This window comes from Marmota flaviventris, chromosome 3 (genome assembly GCF_047511675.1).
Source record: "Marmota flaviventris isolate mMarFla1 chromosome 3, mMarFla1.hap1, whole genome shotgun sequence".
Classification (NCBI taxonomy): Eukaryota; Metazoa; Chordata; class Mammalia; order Rodentia; family Sciuridae; genus Marmota; species Marmota flaviventris.
In genome coordinates, this window is record NC_092500.1 from 98,864,205 (window position 1) to 98,885,976 (window position 21,772).

At 33.5% G+C, this 21,772-nt stretch overlaps 1 protein-coding gene and 1 pseudogene across 1 annotated transcript; both read left to right on the forward strand.

Moving 5' to 3' along the window:
- Positions 1-52: 52 nt before the first annotated feature.
- On the forward strand, positions 53-15,756 carry LOC114082904 (taste receptor type 2 member 9-like; annotated as a pseudogene).
- A 1,800-nt stretch (positions 15,757-17,556) lies between these two features.
- Positions 17,557-18,474, forward strand: Tas2r8 (taste 2 receptor member 8). Its single transcript, XM_027923977.2, has one exon. The coding sequence runs from the start codon at positions 17,557-17,559 to the stop codon at positions 18,472-18,474; it is 918 nt and encodes a 305-aa protein (XP_027779778.2).
- The last annotated feature ends 3,298 nt before the right edge of the window (positions 18,475-21,772 follow it).

Below are 21,772 nucleotides of genomic sequence, written 5' to 3' on the forward strand. Positions count from 1 at the left end.
GTAAGTAGCGCTCATGAGCAAAACTCTACTAATCCTGGTTTGGTTAAGCGTAATGGAGAAGGTGAGGATATACAAAACATCATTTAAATCAATTCTATTAGTAGGACTCAGCCTGTGCCTGAAGAAACAGAGGAAAAGGGAGCCTCTAGATGATGAAAACGACACAGAAAACATGCAAATAGCTATTCCAACAGCGTGCAACCAACCCATTCAATTACTGCACTGGCATAACATATAAGTAAAAATAAATATTAAAAGAAGGAAAATTAATATAAAAGTTATAAAATTAACAACGGTCAAATACAAGAAAAATACCAGCACAGAGTAGATGAAAATCATGACCAAAATTTACTGTGGATCTTTTTTTAAATAATAAAGCAATACTCTCTATGAAGAAATATCAGAAAGCCATTAGTCATCCTAAACTAATAAAACTCAGGAAGGAAAGAAACAAACATCTCAGAAACAAAAAATTATTGTTCAATGAGTCCATAAATACAATGGGAAACACAGCAAATAACATGCACAGGCTTTAAATAGAACAAGCAAATGAAATGAAGCAAAATTAAGAAAAAAAAAGTTCAAAAGATGCAGGTAAAAACATTGGATGTCAAAAATAGGCCAAAGTGGTACAAGATATGGATAGATGGAATTGCAAAAGCAGAAAATAAAAATGATTGAAAATTATACATATGTAAATGTATACTTTAATAGATAATTCCTAAAGTAATAAAAACTTGAACAGAATATGTTTTAAAATACCACACACATTACCAGTTTTAACAGATCCTGAGTAGCCAAATTTAGACATATGAATTAAACAATTTTTGATTGGTAAGCCAGAATAAAAAGTTGAGTCATCTTATAAAGGATTAAAAATATGGCTAAACTCAGATTTTTTTTATAGAAACATATATTGTAAAAAGCATGGCTTATTATTATTCTACTTTAAGATTTTTTTTTTACAAGTTCAAGAAAATAAAGCATAACCCAAGAATTTTGTTTCTCCAAACTGTCATCACAAAGTTCTCTCTCTCTCTCTCTCTCTCTCTCTCTCTCTCTCTCTCACACACACACACACACACACACAGACACACACACACACATACAATCTTTTAAGAAATGCAAGAACTCAAAACTTTTTTGAAGGAAATTATTCTGAGCTATATCTCAACAAGAGATGATTAACAATTTATAGTGGAAGAACTAGCATTAACACTTGAAAATATCTGATTATAAAACCAACACTAAAACAAATTAATTATATTTTAAGGGCCAAGAGAATGTAATAATAATACAATTGACAAAAATTATAAGAGTATGATAGAATGAAAGAGGTACTTAGAATAAGTTTGCTGTTTATACAATAATGTGTGTGCATATGTGTATGTGGTATCTTGCATGTACTAAAACTCCAGGTTCCCAAGAAGAAACCCAGGTGTTGAGCAAAATCCACATTGTTTATACACAGGGTTTTAAGAACAATGAGCCACTCTCTTCAGGGAAAGGAAGAAGCTCTCCAGAAATCTAAGTTTCCAGATCCCAACCAAGGAACAATTTAAAAAGTGGGACTTTCTAAGTCTAACAGTCTTAGGCCACAGATTATATCTAAAACCACTCGAAGGACAACTCATATTTAATTGCAAATACCAAAAAATACCCAACTCAGAAAATCAAACAAAGAAAAACAAAATATACCATAAGAAAGCAGAAAGAATGACTAGAGATCAGTAATCTAGAAGAAGGAGATCCAGAGACAGAGGGGAGGGATGGAAAAGGCAATGCAGAATGAATTCTTTAAAAATCATGTTATGCACAAATATAAATATATCACAGGGAATTCACTTTTATGTATAAGTAAAAAGAAGAAATCAAATAAATATAAATGAATGAATGAAAGGACATCTCTTAGAGTAGAAGAAGAACAGGGCAGGGGAGGGAGAATAGGAAGGATAAGAGGAGTATCATGAACTGAAATCAAATTCTGTGCACAAATGAGTGAAGTGTGTCAGGATGAAGCCAACTACTGTATGTATAACTATAAAACTCTAATAATAATAAGAAGAATGAATGGAGGTAAAATTAAATGCTGAAATGTGTGAGTTAGCATACTCTTTTGAGATGAAAAAATTAATACTAGTTAGCAAATAGTGTAATCAAGAAAAATAGTGGGCAGAGACAAAGTGCAAGTATGCAAGCTAATTCTTTGAAAATAAAATTTTAAACTTCTGTGGAATAAATGGGACAATGTGTCATAGCTTTAATCAAACTTTAGGAGAAATATTAAACATAAACATCCTGATTTTCTTAAAAGAATATGAGAATTTTGTTAAGGAATTACAACCAAAAAAATGAAAACTCCAAGCTCTGGGGGGAAAATTACCAGCACTTTAAAAGAACAGATGATTCTAACATTATTTAAGCTGTTCAAGTGTTATGGTTTGAATCTGGAAATGCCCCCCTAAAAGCTCATGTTTTGGAAGCATGGTCCCCAATTCAGGTAGGTGCAGATGTGAGGCTTTTAGGCAATGATGAGACCTGTAATCACATCACTTCATTAATCCATTTGATGCATTAACAATTTGAATGGATTACTGGGTGATGATAACTTTAGGCAGGTATATCATGATTGGAGGAAGTATGTCACTAAGGAAGTGCCCTTGGGGGGATTAAATTCCTCTCTCTCTCTCTCTCTCTCTCTCTCTCTCTCTCTCTCTCTCCTTCCTGGCTGCCATGACTTAAGAAGCTTTCCTTCACCACACCTTTTTCACCATGATGTGCTTCCTCACCTCTGGCCCAATTCAATAGAATCAACCAGTGATGAACTGAAGCTCTGAAACTGTGAGTCTGAAAAAAACTTTTCCTTCTCTCAGTTGTTCGAGTCAGGTATATAGGTCACAGCACTGAAGTGATGACTAACATTAACCATGCAACAAAAGAAAAACTAAATTTTTTTCTGAAATGTTCCGTTGGTATCAGAACCTGCCCAGAGTGAGTTTAAAAAAAAAGAAAAAGAAAGAAAGAAAGAAAAACTACAACCTAATCTTGTTTTTTTTTTTTTTTTTTTTTTTAATTTTGGGAATATCAAAATAAAGTTATAAACATTGACAAGCAAAAATAACAGAGTTTTCTTATAATAGTACCCTAAGACCAAGTAGAATTTACATTATGAATACAAAAATAAATTAATGTTAGAAAATTTATCTAAATAATTAACCATAGTTATAGAGGTCCAAAGGGGAAAAAACATGTTATCATCCCCATAAACTTAGAAAAGATATTTCATAATTGCATCACTCATTCTTGAGAGCAATATCTAATAAATTAATTTTATCTAGAATTTATAGATATTTAATTAATATATTATTAATGGACATATCATAAAATTTCACCATTCCTGCATATTTCAAGTCTTCAATAATAAAACAAATGTTGGCAATTCTGCCAAATACAAAATTTAGCTTTGCTCTCTCTGTGGGAAGTGTTCTTCATGGAACTTTAACTATATTAACTCTCACTCCATGATTATAAGAGCCAACATGGGATTTTTCTTTTGGGGGGTATTTTAATTTTAATTTTATTTTTTTAATGAATATAAACTAATTATTTACATATCATTTTCTTGGAAAATAGCAAGTACATATTTTTATGAGCTTCAGTGTGTTAGTACATGTATACAATGCATAATCAGATCAGGTCAATTAGTATATCAACCACCTCAAATATTTTGTTTTCAAATATTTACCAATTCTTTTCATTGGGAATATTCAGAATCTTCCCATTTTGAAACACTATCAAGTATTGTCAACCATAGTTATTCTATGTTGCTATAGAACATTAGAAGTCATTTTTCCTATACCACTGTACTTCTGTACCTGTTAACCCTCCCCTTTAACCCATATCTTCTGAAGCTCTGGTCACCACTTTCTGCTCTCTCCTCCGATAAGATCAACATTAGTACCCACATGTAAGTCAGAATGTGTGGCATATGTCCTTCTGTGCCTGACTTTGTTTTTTTTTTTTTTTTTAACTATGAGAAAACATTTGCAAAACACATACTTGCTTACACAATACAAAAAGACTGGAAAACTCAACAATCAGCAAATAATGCAGTTAAAAATTAACAAAACACATAAACAGGTATTTCATTGAAGACAATAATCAAATGGCAAATGAACATATAAAAAATACTCATATATATATATATATATATATATATGTGTGTGTGTGTGTGTGTGTATGTATATATTTGCATATATGTATATATTATTTTTATTTGCAAAATAAAAAGTGTTAATAAACAATAAAATAAACCTGTTGCTGTGTTCTTTATGATAAATGAGTGAATGAATAATTGCAACAAAAGCATTCTAACAATCTTCTCTCTGAGCTTGACAGTCTGATAGGGGAAGAGGAACCCGTCCCACATTCAACCCATTTTCTAAAATATTATATCATCAAACCTATCATTTATCCAATTTTCCACTAACGTTCATGTCAGGTGTTCTTTGTTTTTTTCCAACAATAGCAATTATTAATTTAAATATAAATGAAGTAGATATTGTAATTTAAAAATATAAATGTTCAACATGTGTAAAAACAAACTATATAAAAATAACTATATGCTCTATACATATGTAACACTTTAAATATCAATATAACAATAGGTAAAAAGCAAAAGAAGGGAGAAATAAGCATGAGAAATCTAAGAAGAGCTATTAATATAAATAAATTTAATGAAAAAGTATTTTCAGAGATAAAAAGGAACATTTTATAACCATAACAGGGTAACTTCTTTAAGAAAGTATAACAACCCTAAATGTCTATGTACCTAAAAACAAAATTTTAAACTACATGAAGTAAAAATTAATAAAACTAAAATTTCAAATCCACAATCATAGAGATTTTAAGCTTCCTCACTTTGCTGGAAGGAGTAATGATATAGAAGGCTTAACATTATCAGCCACCTTGACCTACTTGTTATTTATAGAGAACTACACACAAAAATGACAAGTAAAATGTTAATAAAGATAGACTATATTGTATCATAAAATAAGCTTTGAGAAATTTTAAAAATTTGAAATCATGCAGACTGTGTTTCCTGTGTGATTTATTACATTAGAAATCAATCACCTTAAGATATTTAGAACCCCACCCCCATGTCTCAACTACTTCAAAATTAAACAGCACACTTATTAGTATCTCATAGATCAAAGAAAAAAGTAAATAATAAGTGCTTTGAGCTAAGTGATAATAAAAGATTAAAATATCAGAATCTCTGAAACAAAATAGTACTCAGATGAACACTTATAACTTAAAGTACTTATATCAGAAAGAAGCTAAATTAACAATCAAATTATTTTCAAATTAGGTATAGAAAGAAAAAATAAGAATAAGAGCAGAAATATGTGATATAGAGAAGAAATAATACAGCTAAAAGCTGATAAAAATCTAACAAGTCTAATCAAGAAAAAATTAATAGCAGTGGAAAGGGAGCCAACAAAACAACTTTACAAATGCTAAAAATGTATTAAGGTAATATTATAATTGTATAATCACAATTATATAGCTTATACAACTTGGTTTTTTTAGAGGATAGAAATCCCTGCTTGTTTATTTGATTCATGTGGGTGATGTGTTTTTCCCATCCTTTTGTTTTTAGTCTGTTGATATCTTTGCCTATGAAGCGAGTCTCTTACAGACAGCATATTGTTGGCTATCGTTTTTCAATCATCTGCCAGTCCATGTCTTTTGAATGATGAGTTTATGCCATTAATGTTCAAGGTTATTATTGAGATATGATTTGTGTTCCTGGTCATTTTGGTTCATTTCTAGTTTTTAATTTGAATTAGTTTCTCCTTTGAATAACTATTCCTTTTGTGTAGAAGTCCTTCACTGGTTTTCACATTTTTTTTTTCATTTCATCTTTATGGAATATTTTGTTGAAAATATTCTGAAGTGCAGCCTTTGTGGTTGCAAATTCTTTTAGTTTTTGTTTATCATGGAAGATTTTTATTTAATCTGCAAGTCTGAAGCTTATGATGGATATGGGATCCTTGGTTGGCATCCATTTTCTTTCAGAGTTTGGTATATGTTATTCCAGGGCCCTCTAGCTTTGAAGGTCTGGGTCGAGAAATCAGCTGAGATCTGAGTTGGTTTCCCCTCATATGTAATCTGATATTATCCTCTTGCAGCCTTTAAATTTTTATCCTTATTCTGTATGCTAGGCATTTTCATTATAGTGTGACTTGATGTGGGTCTGTTGTAATTTTGCATATTTGGGGTCCTATAAGTCTCTTGTAGTTGATTTTCCACTTCATTCTTTAGAACTGGGAAATTTCTGATATTATTTCATTGAAAAAAATGTGAATTCCTTTGATTAATCTGTGCCTTCATCAATTCCGATAAATCTTAAATTTGATTTTTTTCATATTATCTCATAATTCTTAGAAGTTCTGTTCATAGTTTCTAAACATCTTCTCTCCATAGCCAACTCTATTTTCAAGATTATATATTTTGTCTTGATTGCCTAAGGTTCTGTCTTTCAAGTGGTCTAGTCTTTTGGTTTTATATTGAATTTTTAATTTGGTTTATTGTTTTCTTTATTTTGAGGATTTTTGTGTTTTTGTTTTGTTTTCAGAACTTCCATCTCTTTTTTGAAGTAATCTTTTGCTATATGTATCTGTAGCATCCTTTACTTCAAAGATCAGTTTTACTGTGTACATTCTAAACTCCTTCTTTGACATTTCTTCCACTGTGGTATTGATGGATTCTGTTATTGGAGTATCTTGGTTTGCTTGGGGCAATTTGTTTCTTTGCTTTTTCATGTTGTTTGTGTGTCTACCCATCTAACTGTATGAATATGAGGCAGTAGAGTTTCTGCTTTGTGGACTTATCATGTCCCTGAAGGTTTCCAGTATCTCACTGTTTAGAGGGAGACAAATAACAACAACCAATGCAAACATAAATGATATGATCAGTTATGCCTATAATAAAAATAGCAAGTTTGCAGGAGGGTTTACATTTTCAAATGGTGGACATGGAGAGAACAGAAGTGATATAGGATGAAAAGATTACAAAACAGGAGAGAGAAAAGAGAAATAAAAGATTAAAGGAAGAGTGAGAAAGAACAATAGAGATTTGCTATTAGCAGAAGAGAGAATCAAGGGAAACATGTAGGAGAAAATATATAAAGCAAATATTTAAATAAAAAATAAAAACAAAAGAATATTTAAAAACTTAAAATGTACTAATCAAACATAAAATAAATAATAAAATAAAATATACTAAGGCAACATAAAATAAAATATACTAAGGCAACATAAAATAAATTCAACTAATGTACCTATCTTCCTACATCTTTAGAATTCTTTCTTGTACATTCTATCAGTTTTGGCATTAAAATCTCATTTAATGTAAATAACAACTTAGTTCACAGAAAACTAATCCATGTGAAATAACTGGCTTCAAAGATGCTAGAGATGAGAAGAAGAAGAAAAATAGGAAACTGAATAAATGTCCATGTACCATTAAGGTCACAATTAAGCAGTGAAAAAGAATTTTAAAAATCTTGATAAAAAGTTAAAGAATTATTTCTGTTGGAGTTCAAAATAGTCTCAGCTTCTCTTCTCAGCAGTTTTAGGTGGGGTCTTCTGGAGAGTGATGCTCCACCCTCTGGATACTAGAGTGAGAGAGGTAATCCCATAGGCAGAATTCCTGGAGGCAGAGTTTAGGATTAGGTTGGCTCCAGGCTCTTCCCTAAATACTAATTGGTCTGGAGATTTGATATCAGTGCACCTCCAGGGACCAACATTTGCTGGTCTACCCTGGAAGACTTTACCCCAGGGCTTCCCTGGGTACCATTCTTATGGTAAGGGAGCCAATTCTCAGTCCCTTTTGTTCACCTACAGACCCCACTTTTCCTGATCTCAGGTTCAGTCTCTAAACAATATCTCCCAGCCCAGCCCTTCCAAGTTCCCAGCCAGATGCACCTCTCCCAGCTGGTCCTACAAGCAATCAGATTGAAGGGGGAGGGGTAGAGCCAGGTGGGTTTCCGTGACCAGTTGTCCCCTATGTAAACCTCTCTCCACATTTGATTTTCTTCTGGTCAGTTAAGCACACTCTATGTTGTGCATTGTGTGTTTATTGGGCCTGTATTTCAAGCCAAACTTGGGTTTGCCAGAAATAGCCTTCCTCAGTTGCCAGCCCCCATGCCACAGCTGCAAAATTGTTCCTTCCTTTGTCCTCTACACGTCACCTGGAGTGATGGAGGGTTCTTTCCCCACACTTGGATATTATGCAGGGAGTTCTTCAGGTCTGTTGGGCAATGTCCTTGGTCTCTAAATGGCTTTGTACCCAGTCACACCTCTGGCCTCCCAAAAATGTGGGTTTCTTGGATTTCTTTATCCCTCTACTACACTCATGGAGGGACTGCTCTGGCTGAAGCTCCCAGCCCAACTGTGGAAGCAGCCATGCAGCTGGGGATTTTTTTCTTATTTTATTCTATACAACCCCCTATGTCCCCAATCTGCTTTGACTGCCTCCTTTTAGGTTCCAGTAAAGTACACCCCCTCTCTTTTTTTATTTTTTTCACCCATCTTGTGAAGAAGCTGCCTGTCTGCTTTCTTAGTTTCACGCCATGGAGCAGCCAGGAACACAATCTCCTCTGTTCCACCATCTTGGATCTCTCCTTTCCTTGGTTTTTAGGTATGTCTGTTTCAGTTACACATTTAAGTAATGTAAAAATAACCACAGACCAGTGCATGAGTTCTAGGTCCCAATATAATTTCATACCCACAGATATAATTATCTATTTTTATCAGTTAACTATAGTGTTGTTTGGGGTCCCCATGAATAAATATCAACTTAGAAATCATGTCCACTACTCAATCAAAGCTCTGAGTATTTTGCAGTCATCCCAATAAATGCAGCAGAGGATGTGTTAGAGGAAGATAGACAGATAGATGGCATATACTTGTGGGAGAGCTAAAGGCCTTTCCTCTGGAGAATCTGGCCTCATCTGCAGTTAAACAGCATTGAATTTGTACAGTGACTTATGATTGAAAACCAAGTGAAATCCATGTCTGTTTTTGGCAATTCAAGCCAGCTTTCTGGTGCCAGTGTAGAATGGCTACTGCTGTAAAGACTAGTAGGATTTTGGTCAGCTTCCCATCTCTTTCATTCTGTAAACATTACGATCAATTAGATACTATTGAATATAACTGAGGATCAAAGTATTCTGATCACCACTAAGTTCTTGCTGTTAAGTATAGTATTTGTGCCCATCTTGCTTCTGTTAAGATCTGACTCTTCAGGATCCCATCATTCCAATGAAATTAGGAAAGCCATATCAAGTATCTATCACCATAACACTTTCTATTGAGATAGCATTGCAGAGTTTTTCAAGAATACTGGTAATTCACTCAATAATTTATTTCTCAGTGCTTAAGTAAAAAGAGTGTCCTTCATGCTCTCTCAAGTGATATAATAATGGGGTAAGGATAAAGGCAACATAAAATAAATTCAACTAATGTATCTATCTTCCTACATCTTTAGAATTATTTCTTGTACATTCTATCAGTTTTGGCATTAAAATCTCATTTAATGTAAGTAACAACTTTTTTCAAGCTTTGGTCAACCAAACAAGTAAACTGGTTACCTGAACTAACACTTTCAATCCTATGTCTGTGATGGGGTAATTACATCGCCCAGGAGCCAGTGATATATTTTCTTCTTGATCTAAAAACTATAAAATCCATTTTCTTATGTATTGTTCAAGTGTCTAGTCCACTTTTGGAGTAAAGTGTTTTCATCTTTGGTGAGAAATTGTGATCATTCTCCAAATTATGGTCTCCCTCCCCATATTACCTGAAGGCATACTAAAATATAACGTTGATTACAGGTTTAGAGTTGATTAATGGTGATTGATGTGCATCTCAAGAAAGATAGGCATCCCTTTGCACAGCAACATTCCTAGGAAAGACTACTGTTCAATATTGGAGTAAAGTGAGAGTAATCCTTCCCAACAAGGGAAGAAAGATTACTTCCACTAGAATGAGAGTTCTGGATTCCTACCTTTATCTATCCAAGTCCACACAGATACACTCTTTCTAAGTTTTATTATTTTTTTTTATTTATCTTCGTTCTGAGATCCTATTCTTTCCCACTTATTGCCCCAAATTTTATTTGTGAGACTTAGTATATCTGTGAATACATCTCATGTAGTAACTCTATTGTATACACAATAAATCATGAGGTCTGACTAATGGTATAAGAGGATTTTTCAGGGTGATGATAGAAAATTTATGATATTCATCAGTTAAAAATTTAAAACCTTCAATGCTCTTAAGTTCTCTTATGTAATTATAACCAGTCATATTACTAGTAGTTGGTCTACAAATATAAAAGGCAAATTATTTAAGCAATGTTGGCACCTTAAAGCAAGGGAGAAGGTGAATTGTTAAGTCAGAATTATTGGAACTCTCTCTTCCTCTCATTTATTCTTCTTGTTCCCCAGTGGTTCATGACTTGAAGACTTGGTTGTTGGTTGTTAGTGTGCTACCATTAAGTTGATGGAATCTTTAAAAAAGTGGGATCTGATGGGAAGTGATTAGCTTATTGAGGGCATGGCCCTTAGAAAAAAAATTAAGGTAGTGTTTGTGGGGTTCCAATTAGTTCCAACAGGACTAAGTTATTATAAAAGAACAAACCTGACCCCCATCCCTGTTCTTTGGCTTCCTACCTCACTATGAGATTTCTTCTACATGTACTCCTGCCATTGAAATTTCATCTGCCATGAAACTTTCTCCAGAGGCCAAATAAATAGACAATTTAATCTTGAACTTTCAGTCTCCAAGACATTGAGCTAAATAAACCTTTTTCTCTAAAATCTATCCACAGCATCAGGCATTTATGATAGCAAAAGAAAACTAAGACATTAAGACACACAAAAACATACACACAGAGAGACATGAAAATTTCAATGGAAAAGTTATAATTCCAAATTCAAAAGTCATAGGAAAATCACTGGCAAACATATCTTTTTAAAATTTGTAAACTTCTGCTTAATTTAAAAAGAAAAAGAAAAATCTAAAGACAAATGAAAAACTGAGAAATTACTGTAAATTTTTACCACAGTAAAATTGATTTCCCTCCATGCCTATATATCAACATCCTATTAATTCATAAAAAGGTATAAAGACCTCCTAGAAATCCACAAAAAGGATTAAAATGAGCAGAATATAAACAGTTGACAAAAGAGAATTTTAATAGCTCATAAATTCATGAAAAGATACTTGAGTCCTCACCCCACCTGATGGGTGGGGTTCTTTGTCTCCAATTTGTATATATAGTTTAGGTTACTACCAACATTCTCAAAATAAATATGCAAAATGATTCTGGGCATTTGTTGAATGTCCTTTCACTCTGATAGAGATTGTCTCCTATTATAATAAGGGCTGAAAGTTTCCAAATTATATGTTAAGTTGGCGAAACATTGAAGTCAATGCAAGATAATCTTGCTGTATTTGGGTGTTTTTTTTAAGGATTAAGATGCTGTGTGCCTTAATCATAAAAAACAAAAAGTATGCAAATAGTAAAAATCTAATCAGATGTGTCTTGCTTTTGAAATGAGTATCCATTCTTATAAAAGCTTCTAAAGATTATACTCATATTTTAATGAACCATAATAAATTTAATGCAAATATAAATATCTACCACACATCAAATAATGGTGTCTTTTCAAGAAAATGAAAAACTACTATTGCTGTATCTGCATTTTCTAATTAATGAAGCCAATGGGTTACTTTGATGGCAGAAGTATTAATGTTAACTTTTTAAACTATAAATTCATAATCACTTTTTAAGCTTCAAAGTCTATATTTGGGCAAAGTAGACCACACTTTTGGGGGACAGTGCAAGTTATTAGCAATGGTAATGATACTGAAACTGTTAAATTAAATTTTAGCTCTATTTTCCAATCAGAATCTTGAAGAATAACTCCAATGGATATAGATGCCAAAAATTCGTAACGAAATACAAACAAAATTCAACAATACAAAAGATTATTAATGATGATAAAGTGGGATTAATTCCAGGGACATAAGGATAACTCAACATATGCAAACCTATAAATGGGATATTTCACATTAACAGAATAAAGGATAAGGACCTTATGACCATTTCAATAGATGCAAGAAAAGTATTGACAACATTTGACATCCCTCCATAATGAAAACTCTCAATAAACTAAGCACAAAAGTAATGTACCATAAATCACAAAACCACAACCAATTTTGCACTCCATGGAAAAAGCTGAAAGCTTTTCCTCTAAGATCTAGAATAAGCCAAGAATGCTTGTTCTCACCCCTTCTATTTAACATAGTGCTGGAAGTCCTAGCCAGAGCAATTAGATAAAAGAATGAAATAAATGGCATGTAGATTGAAGAAAAAAGTTAAATTGTCACTGTTTGCAGATTATATGATCTTACATTTAGAAAGCCCTAAAAGTTTTACCCAGAACTGTTATAACCAATAAACAAATTCAATGAAGTTGTAGGATACAAAATTAACACAAAAATCAATAAGATTTCTATACACAAAGAATAAGCTGTTAAAAAAAGATATAAAAATCCCATTTATAATACTACATAAAATATGTAAGAAAAAACCCAGGGAAGTGAAATATCTTTACATGAAAACTATAAAACATGGAAGAAACAGAGTAAGACGCAAATAAGTGGAAGGGAACCAAGAACACACAAAAGGGAAGTGACAGTCTCACCAATTAGTGGTGCTGGGAAAGCTGGATATCCTAATGCAGAAGAATGAAATTAGGTTCTATCTCATACCATATACAAAAATGAACTCACAATGAATTAAGCTTTAATGTAAGACTAAAACTATGAAATCACTAGAAAAAAACAGAGGGGAAGCCCCACAACATTGGTCCAGACAATGATATTTTTTATATGACCTTGACAATATAGGCAATGAAAGCAAAAGTAGATGAAAGGAATTTCATCAAATTAAAAACATCTGTTCAGCAAAGGAAACAATGAACAAGATGAAGAGACAAACTACATATTGGGAGAAAGTACATGCAAACTATCCATCTGATAAGGAATTAATACCCTACACATAAGAAACTCAGTAGCATGAAAACAAATAATCAAACTAAAAAAAAATGGGCAAAAGACCTGAGTAAACAGTTTTCAGAAGAAGACATAGAAGTGGCCAGTAAATATACCAAAAAAATAAAAAATAGAATTATCACATAATTCAGCAATATCAAAAAATGTCATTTATAGTACAACACAGAATATGTAAGGATAAATACAGGGAGGTGAAAGATCCTTACACTGAAAACAGTAAAACATTAATGGAGGAAACTAAAGAAGACACAAATAAGTGGAAAGCTATCCTGTGTTCATGGATAGGAAAAATAAATATTGCTCAACTTTCCATACAGCTGGGATATATCCAAAAGAAATGGAATCACTATGTTGAAAATAGACCTGCACACCCATGTTTATAGCATCATTATGTGCTATACCCAAGATGTGGTGTATATATACAAAGTGAATAGTATTAATTCATAAAGATAAGGGAATACAGGAGAATGTTGATGTTAAGTTCATTAAGTTAGGCACAGAAAGACAAATATTGCATGATCTTACTTAATGTGAAATATAAGAAGATTTATCTCATAAAGTAAAGAACAGAAGAGTGGTTACGAAGTAGAGGAAGTTGATCAGGGAGTACTTGGTCAATTAATACAAAATTACAGTTCGATAATACGAATAATTCAAGACACCTATCAGACAACATAAGTTCAGCTAATGATAATATATCATAACCTTGAAAATGTTAAGAGTGGATGCTAAGTATTCTCACCACAAAAGCAATAACTATGTGAAGTAATTCATGATAAACGAGTTCATCCTTCCAAAATGTATATAGAATTCAAAACTTCATGTTGCAATAAATATATATAATAAATATATACAATTCTTTCTGTCAATTAGAAAAAAAACAAAGAACAATAATTTAAAAACAAGAAACAAGATGTAAAGAGCTTAAAATGAGAAAGACTGTGCAAATCCAAGAAATCAGATCCATTCTCATTTGCATCTTAGAGCCTTGCAATCACCACTATTTAAATAGGAAGTTACTGGCCTCAGACAGGAAACTCTTCAGGCAGTCCTAGCCCACAGCAGAGCTGGCTATCTACTTGACCTGAAACACAGCTGACAACAGGGACAAATAAAGCCAACTGCAGCATGACATGAGCAGCAGCCATATACAATTTATCATCAGTGAATTCTAAATCAGAACTCTCTGCTGACATATCAAGTGCAATAGAGACAATATTTATGACTGATTGCTGGTGAACTGTCTAAAGGGATTTGAGGAAATGGATTCACCATCCTACTGAACTGCATTGGTTGGCTCAAGAGAGCTATCTCCTGGGATGACATCTTCTCAATCAGCTTGGCCTTCTCTAGAATATGCTTCTTATGTTTAATGCCTCTGAATGGTTTTGTTATGCTGCTGTCTCCAGACACGGAGGTCAGAGATAAGCTAGCGAGCCTCCTGGATAATTAAAAGTGCCTCGTTTACTTTTGGTCCCAGCAGCTTCTATTGACTCAAGGTGGCCTATACATCTCACCCATTTTTCCTCTGGATCAAGCTAAAATCAACTGTGTCATCCTTGGGATTCAGGCATTCTTTCTCATCATCATGAGAAATAGGGTGTCACTTCATCAAGGTCAATCTTGAAAAAAACATAATTTGTGAATTCAAAGTGAGTAAAATCCTAAATGCTTTGAAACAGATTTCTGTAAGGAAAATAAAAATGAGACAGAGAGGCAAGATGCAGAGGCAGGAAAGATGGCAGAATGGCAGAGAGGCCAAGCTGCCAAACTTTATTTATATCAAAAGTGACTTTAGGTCATTGGCATCATTAGTACATATTGTTCATTGTATTGTTAGGCAGGTTACGGACTTAGCAACATTATGCAGCTTATTCCTCAGTTACAGAATAAGTTGCAATATGCAGTGTTAGGAGCTTTGTGCAGCTCTCAAGATAGTCCATTGTATAAAGTTACTGTTATGTGAACAGCTTTAGGGTCAGTGAAACATTGTGGTTTTCTAACTACTGAGTCCCTATATTCCAAGGAGTTGTGTGCCTGAGATCAAGGTCCAGGCTGATAAGACTCTAACAGACAGCCTCCTCATGAAGGACATTGCTACAGCAGCCAGGCATCCTGTGTCTTTGCACAGAAACTTCCTAGCAGCCAGGCATTCTGTGTCTTTTTACAGAAACTTCCTAATCACCAAGCATGCCACAGTCCTGAAGCTATCAAAGACCTTGATCCCAAACACAGAATCCTTACAGAGTTCTGTGGACCTGTGTGCTATAATTCCATGTATTCTTTGCCTGACTTCATTTTTCCTGATACTCTTCTCCCTATTTAGACACACCAAGCAAATGACACTTCATGCCACAGGGTCCAGAGACCCCAGCAAACGGTGCACACGAGGGCTATGAAGGCAGCAATCATCTCAACACTCCACCTCACTGTGCGTCGTGGGGGTCTCTGGTAATAACCTCTGGCTCTCTGATTCCTCAGGGGAGAGTCAGTGCTGATGCAATCATACTGATATTTCCCATCACACCATTCATTTCTCCTGGAAATGGGAAATGAACTGAGGGAAGCCTTTCTGAAGGTGTTAAGGTTCCTGGATGGTTTCTAGAAAGGAAAAAAGTCCTCTGTTCCCTAGAGAGCCCTAGAGAATATCTTTAATTCAAGAGGAAAAAAAAAAAAGAGATCAACCAAAGACTTTCTCCCACCTCCTAAGTGTTTTCATTCATTTCTTCTTACATGCCATTGGAAATTGTTAACATCTAACATTATTCTAAAGCTTCTTTTTGTCTTCCTTTGCATTTTTTTTCTCATTTCATTTTGAATCTGATGCTGTCATTGAATCACATTTTCTTTGTCTTCGCAGGAAAATGAACATAAATCCCACAATAACGTGTCCTGTCACTGACTAAAAAAAAAAAAAAAGAAGATTCTACTTCTTTCTGCCATGTGCTGGCAAAGGCCTTAAACTCAGTAAGTAGAAGAATTTCAGTCAAACAGGCTGTGAGGAAGATTTTAGAACTCATCAATCCTTCTTATAAAGTCAGCTGGTGAAAACCTGCCCACTTCAAACTGAAAGACAGGATGGGTGCAGTGGCGCATGCCTGTAATCCCAGCAAATCAGAAGGCTGAAGCAGAAGGATTGCAAGTTCAAGGCCAGCCTCAGCAATTTAGCCAGGCTCTAAGCAACTCAGCCAGATCCTGTCCCAAATAAAAAGGGCTGGGGATGTAGCTCCATCCCCAATCCCCATTCCACCCCTGAAAAACAAACAAACAAAACTAAAGGACAATCTCACAATCCTGATCTTCCAAGCACCCTGGATTTTTATGATTTGTATTACCCACATTCAAACATTTTGTGGGATAAGTCATGTTTCCCAAAAAGGAGAATCAATCTAATTTAATGGTAGGTTTAGTCCTACTCCCTGGAAATACTACTTCATTTTAAAAATATATATTTTTATGTGATTGCCCTATCTAGAGACATGACTGTAATGCTATGAGATGGTAAGTCTTATCAAAAGAAATGTATTGGAACTAGAATAAAATGTAAATTTCCTTAATTTTAGAGGACAATGCTTAATATCCAAAAGAGAATGTTTTAAGTTGTGAACCATCTTTGTGAACACTTCTAACATTAAATAAAACTATAGACAACAAATCTTTGTCAGGCAGTTTTACTTCTAATAAACAACTGCACAGAACAAATTCTTAGTAACTATTGCCAGGTGCCTGTCTGGCTAGTAATAATTTGTCATTTATAATGAGACTTGTATCATAACCTTCCCTAATTGATCATCTAATGAAGACAAAATTTATTATCCTCTGACTATTATTTCTGTATGATCTAATTGTACTAATATTTTCTAAAACAAAATCCTGTTTCCAGAGTAGACATGACTTGTGGCTAATTTTAACTATGATGATTAAAATGAAGCTTCATTTACACATTTTTATTTTTAGTTAACACTTATGGGTTTTGTGCTTTTTAATGACTCCTAATTCAAAATTCAACTTCACAGATCCAAGTTAAAAGAACCTACTTCAAGAAGCCTATTGCAAATTCATGAAATAAATTATCTGAATTTGCATGAGAGCACTTTCAACCGAATGCTTCAGTTATCATTCACTAAAGGTAATAATTATAATCTTTCCAGTCTAAACAAAGAAAGAAAGAAAAAAGACAAGACATTTGTTCAGATCAAACTGTTGGTTTAGTCTTTATGAATGTAAAAATGATCCTATCTCAGGTGAGATCTTGGTGCTCCAGGAAGGGGATCAATGTCAAAATAACGACAAATGAAAACATTATGTCATGCTTTAAAGAATGTATTAATCATGTTTTAACTCATCATCTGTAAACTAAACCATTTGCAGTGATATTGGAGATTAGAATATTCTCTCTACAAACATGTTCAGTACCAAAGATATCTTTACAATTGTGATCACTGCAGAATTCATAATAGGAATGTTAGGCAATGGATACATTGGACTAGTCAACTGGATTGACTGGATTAAAAAGAGAAAGATCTCATCAATTGACTATGTCCTGGCCAGTTTAGCTATCTCAAGAATGTGTTTGATTGCAATTATAGTACTACATGGTATTTTGGTAACACTATACCTAGATGTGTATGAAAATCAGAAAATACGCATAGTTGTTAACAGCCTCTGGACATTCTTTAACTACTTAAGTATGTGGTTTACAACCTGTCTGAATGTCTTCTATTGCCTCAAGATAGCCAATTTCTCCCACCCATTTTTTCTCTGGCTGAGGTGGAAAACTGATAGAATGGTTCACTGGGTCCTGCTGGGATGCTTCACCATCTCCTTTGCGGTTGGCATTATAGTATTCCCAACAGTGACTTATGGTTATAAGCTTCATTACCTTATAAAAAATACAGGAAACATCACTGAAATGAGTAAAATTCAATACTTTGAGCCAATAACTTTATTTAACCTGTTTGCTCTGGTACCATTCATTTTTTCACTGATCTCATTTTTTCTTTTAATAATATCCCTAAGAAGACATATTAACCGAATGAAAATGAATTCTAAAAGTTGTAGAGACCCCAACACACAGGCTCATGTGAAAGCCATGATAATTATAACTTCATTCTTCTTCTTCTTCTTTATTTACTGTGTGTTTTCTCTTTTAGTGACCTTTAGCTATCTTATAACAGAACAAATGTTAGCTATAATGGTTGGAGAGGCTGTAGCAATTCTCTATCCATCAGGACACTCAGTTATTTTAATTTTTGGAAATAATAAACTGAGGCAGCCATCTGTCAGGATGCTGACATGTAGAAAAATAGCCTGCATGATGTGAAATATTGGATTTATAAATAGACTTTAAAAGCAAATCTTATTTTCTCAATAAAAAAAAGCAAACCTTCTTTTCTGATTTAAAATAAATACAATTTTTTTCTTGGGAGGCTGAGGAGGATCATTTGAGCCCAGGAGTTTGAAGACAGCCTGGGCAACCAAGTGAGACCCTGTGTCAAAAATCAACAAAGAAACAAACAAAAAGTGGGCCTATTCTTATTGTTTTTCCAGTTATGCCATTTATTTTGGATGCATATCTTTAGGCACTCCAGGACCTAATGAATAAATCCTTTGCTGTGTATAGTTCAGACTTTCTCATCTTTGCATTCCCTTTCCTCTAAGAATGTCAGGGCTCATGCATCTCTTCTTATCCTCTGAAGACAAATGTTAGGTCTGTGTTGCCTTGTTAACTTCTCTAAGATTTTACTTTGGCCTATGATAAACTGCATCTGGGCTACACTTTTCAGTTTCCCCTTTCTTCTGTCATACATTTTCAGTCTGGCCCTTAATTGTGCTCCATTCACATCTCTGCTGCACCACTTCCATTTGACTGATTAACTAGTAATTCAAAACTCCCCTGCCTGGTCTATGGTTTAGTTTCCTGAGTGATGCTTTAGGTCATCTCTGTGTCAATAATTTCTGGTTGACTTTATTCTAGCACTTGCTATTCATTGCCCTTAAAATCAAGCTTCTTCACAAAGAATCTGCTTCTCAGACAACACCTGTTTAGGAAGAGAATCTATGCAAAAGCCGTTTCCTAAGTACTCTTTACAATCTGGATAAAAGAATGAGCATAACTAATATCAGTCATGTTATTCTGTTCAAGTTCCTTTAAAAAAAAAAGATGAGCGAGGAGTTTCACTCTTGACTTAAGGAAAAAAATGTAAAAAATTTAACATATAGCATGGAATATACATATACATTCTCTCTCTCTCTCTCTCTCTCACTCTCTCTCTCTCTCTCTCTCTCTCTCCAATATCTGTCCATGACACATATAGGGCAAGTTACAAAAAAAAAAAAAGTAGGAAAATGAGATTACTAATAAACCGTGGTTTTGCTGTGAGGATGAAATCCTTCCTCATTAGGATGTTTGAGAAGTCAGGTCTGTTCTGATCTGGCTGTGCATTTTTGTGCTTACTCCCACCATTTTCTGTCTAATCCTGGTCTACTCCATGTCCTTGTATTATAGCTAAAAATACGAATTAGCTAAATTTTAATCACTTTGCTTACCATTGTGTAAAATTCACTTTGTAAAATACTCTTAATTATAGCCGTTAATAGTATATAGATTTTATTGATTGTATTTGTAATATGTTAGTCACTTATATTGCTTTTTATTGTACAAGACAAGAAGATTTATCGGGAGTAGGGTTTGGGGTTGTGGCTTAGTGGTAGAGCACTTGCCTCATACGCATGAGGCCCTGGGTTCGATCCTTAGCACTACATAAAAATAAATAAATAAAAATATCAGGGGTAATTGTGATAGTAGAATGAATTAGACTTTATTATCTTATATACATATATGATTACACAACCTGTGTAATTCATTTGCAACCAGACAAATGAGAAGTTATAGTCCATATATGTATGATGTGTCAAAATGCATTATACTGTCATGTATGACTAATTAGAACAAATAAAAATATATATTAATAAAAAAGAAGATTCATGTTTTTTTGTTGCAATATATTAATATATTCTAGAACAAACCTTTGAAGTCTATGCTGGTTTGAACATTATATTTTTCTGTAGGTTTAGATAAAATAAATGTTTTATAAGATTAGTGCTTCTGGGAAAGTTTTATCTCATTAGTCTGAAGTTTCTTCTTCCATGTTTTGTTTTCTGTCTCTCTGTTTTCAAGTTTCTCCAATGACTCGATGATTGGGGTTTGAAAGCATGTGACAAAATGCTCACCTGTGGAATTTTTTTTTTCTCTTTTTCCTCTTAACTGTACCATAACCTAACTTTCATGCTATATGAAACTGGCATGCACAAAATCTACACTTATGTGCAAAAACAAAATAAAATATTGAAATTTTCTGAAAATTATTTGGTTGACACTGTTATGTATAGTTACGTCAATAAAATTAATGAAAAAGAAAAAAAATATTTGAGTAATTTAAAAAATTATTTGACTAAATAAAGCACTTATTTACCGGGATAACTATGGAGTAGAAATTATGTGCCTGGGACAGGCACAAGATAAAAGAAAGCATTCACTTATGAACATGGCTACATTATCTGCAATTTACCCCCAAATCAAGGTGGCATTTAAGGAATGAAGTTTTCTCCTTTAAGGAAAGAAGAGAGAAGTCATACAACTCCAGGAAGGTGTAAATACCCAAAAATTATTCCACAGAAGATTTATAATTTTTCAGTAAATCTAAATTAAAGAAACTATTTTAAAACAGGAGTTAGTCTATAGAGAAGTGGTTTATTTAATATTCATTCTTGTGCTAGAAAGGAAAAAGGTCTGGAAACTTAGAAGCAATTTGATATGGAGAGAGTAGAGAGGAAAATAAAATGCAGAATTTTATGCTCATCTTTCTCAAGGGCCTTTGAACACACTTTATTTTTTTAAGAGTTTTATTGAGGTACAACTGAAAAACCGCATATCTTTAGTGTATACAATGTGATGAATTTGGACATATGCTAATACCATAACACCACCACCACAATCAAGGTAATGGACATATCCAACACCTGCTAACGTTACCTTGAAATCATTTTAAATGGAAAGGAAAACTAAATACAATCAATAGTCATGTTTATCATGACTCCTTTACCTTATTATATCTAGCATCATAAATTCTGACCAATAAATGCCACTTAACCAATTAAGATGACACATTATTATTTTAAGACACTGTACCATATAATTGTTCACCTGAACAACCAAGAAAATAAACTTAAAATTTGGAAGGTCCAAATAATCTATATTTAGTGTTCATCTTTTATATTTTCTGAAAATGTATAATTCTCATTGTGTGCCCAAATTTGGGATTCTTTATTAATAATCAGCATGCTCATTCAACAAGGCAGAGATACTTCCACAAATCTAAGTTTTTGACAATTTTCTAATTTTCAAAGTCTCGAGGTTTAGGTTTGCCAGATAAAATATAATATGCACAAATTTTATTTAACTTCAGGACTTCCTGAAAGTTCTGATCTTATGCAACTTGGCATATACACCAAAAAATTTCTCATCATTTATTACCTAAAACTCAAATCTCCATGGGAATCCTCTATTTTTATTTGCTAAATCTGGCAACCCTCTTGAGAGCACTAGTATGCATCAAGGA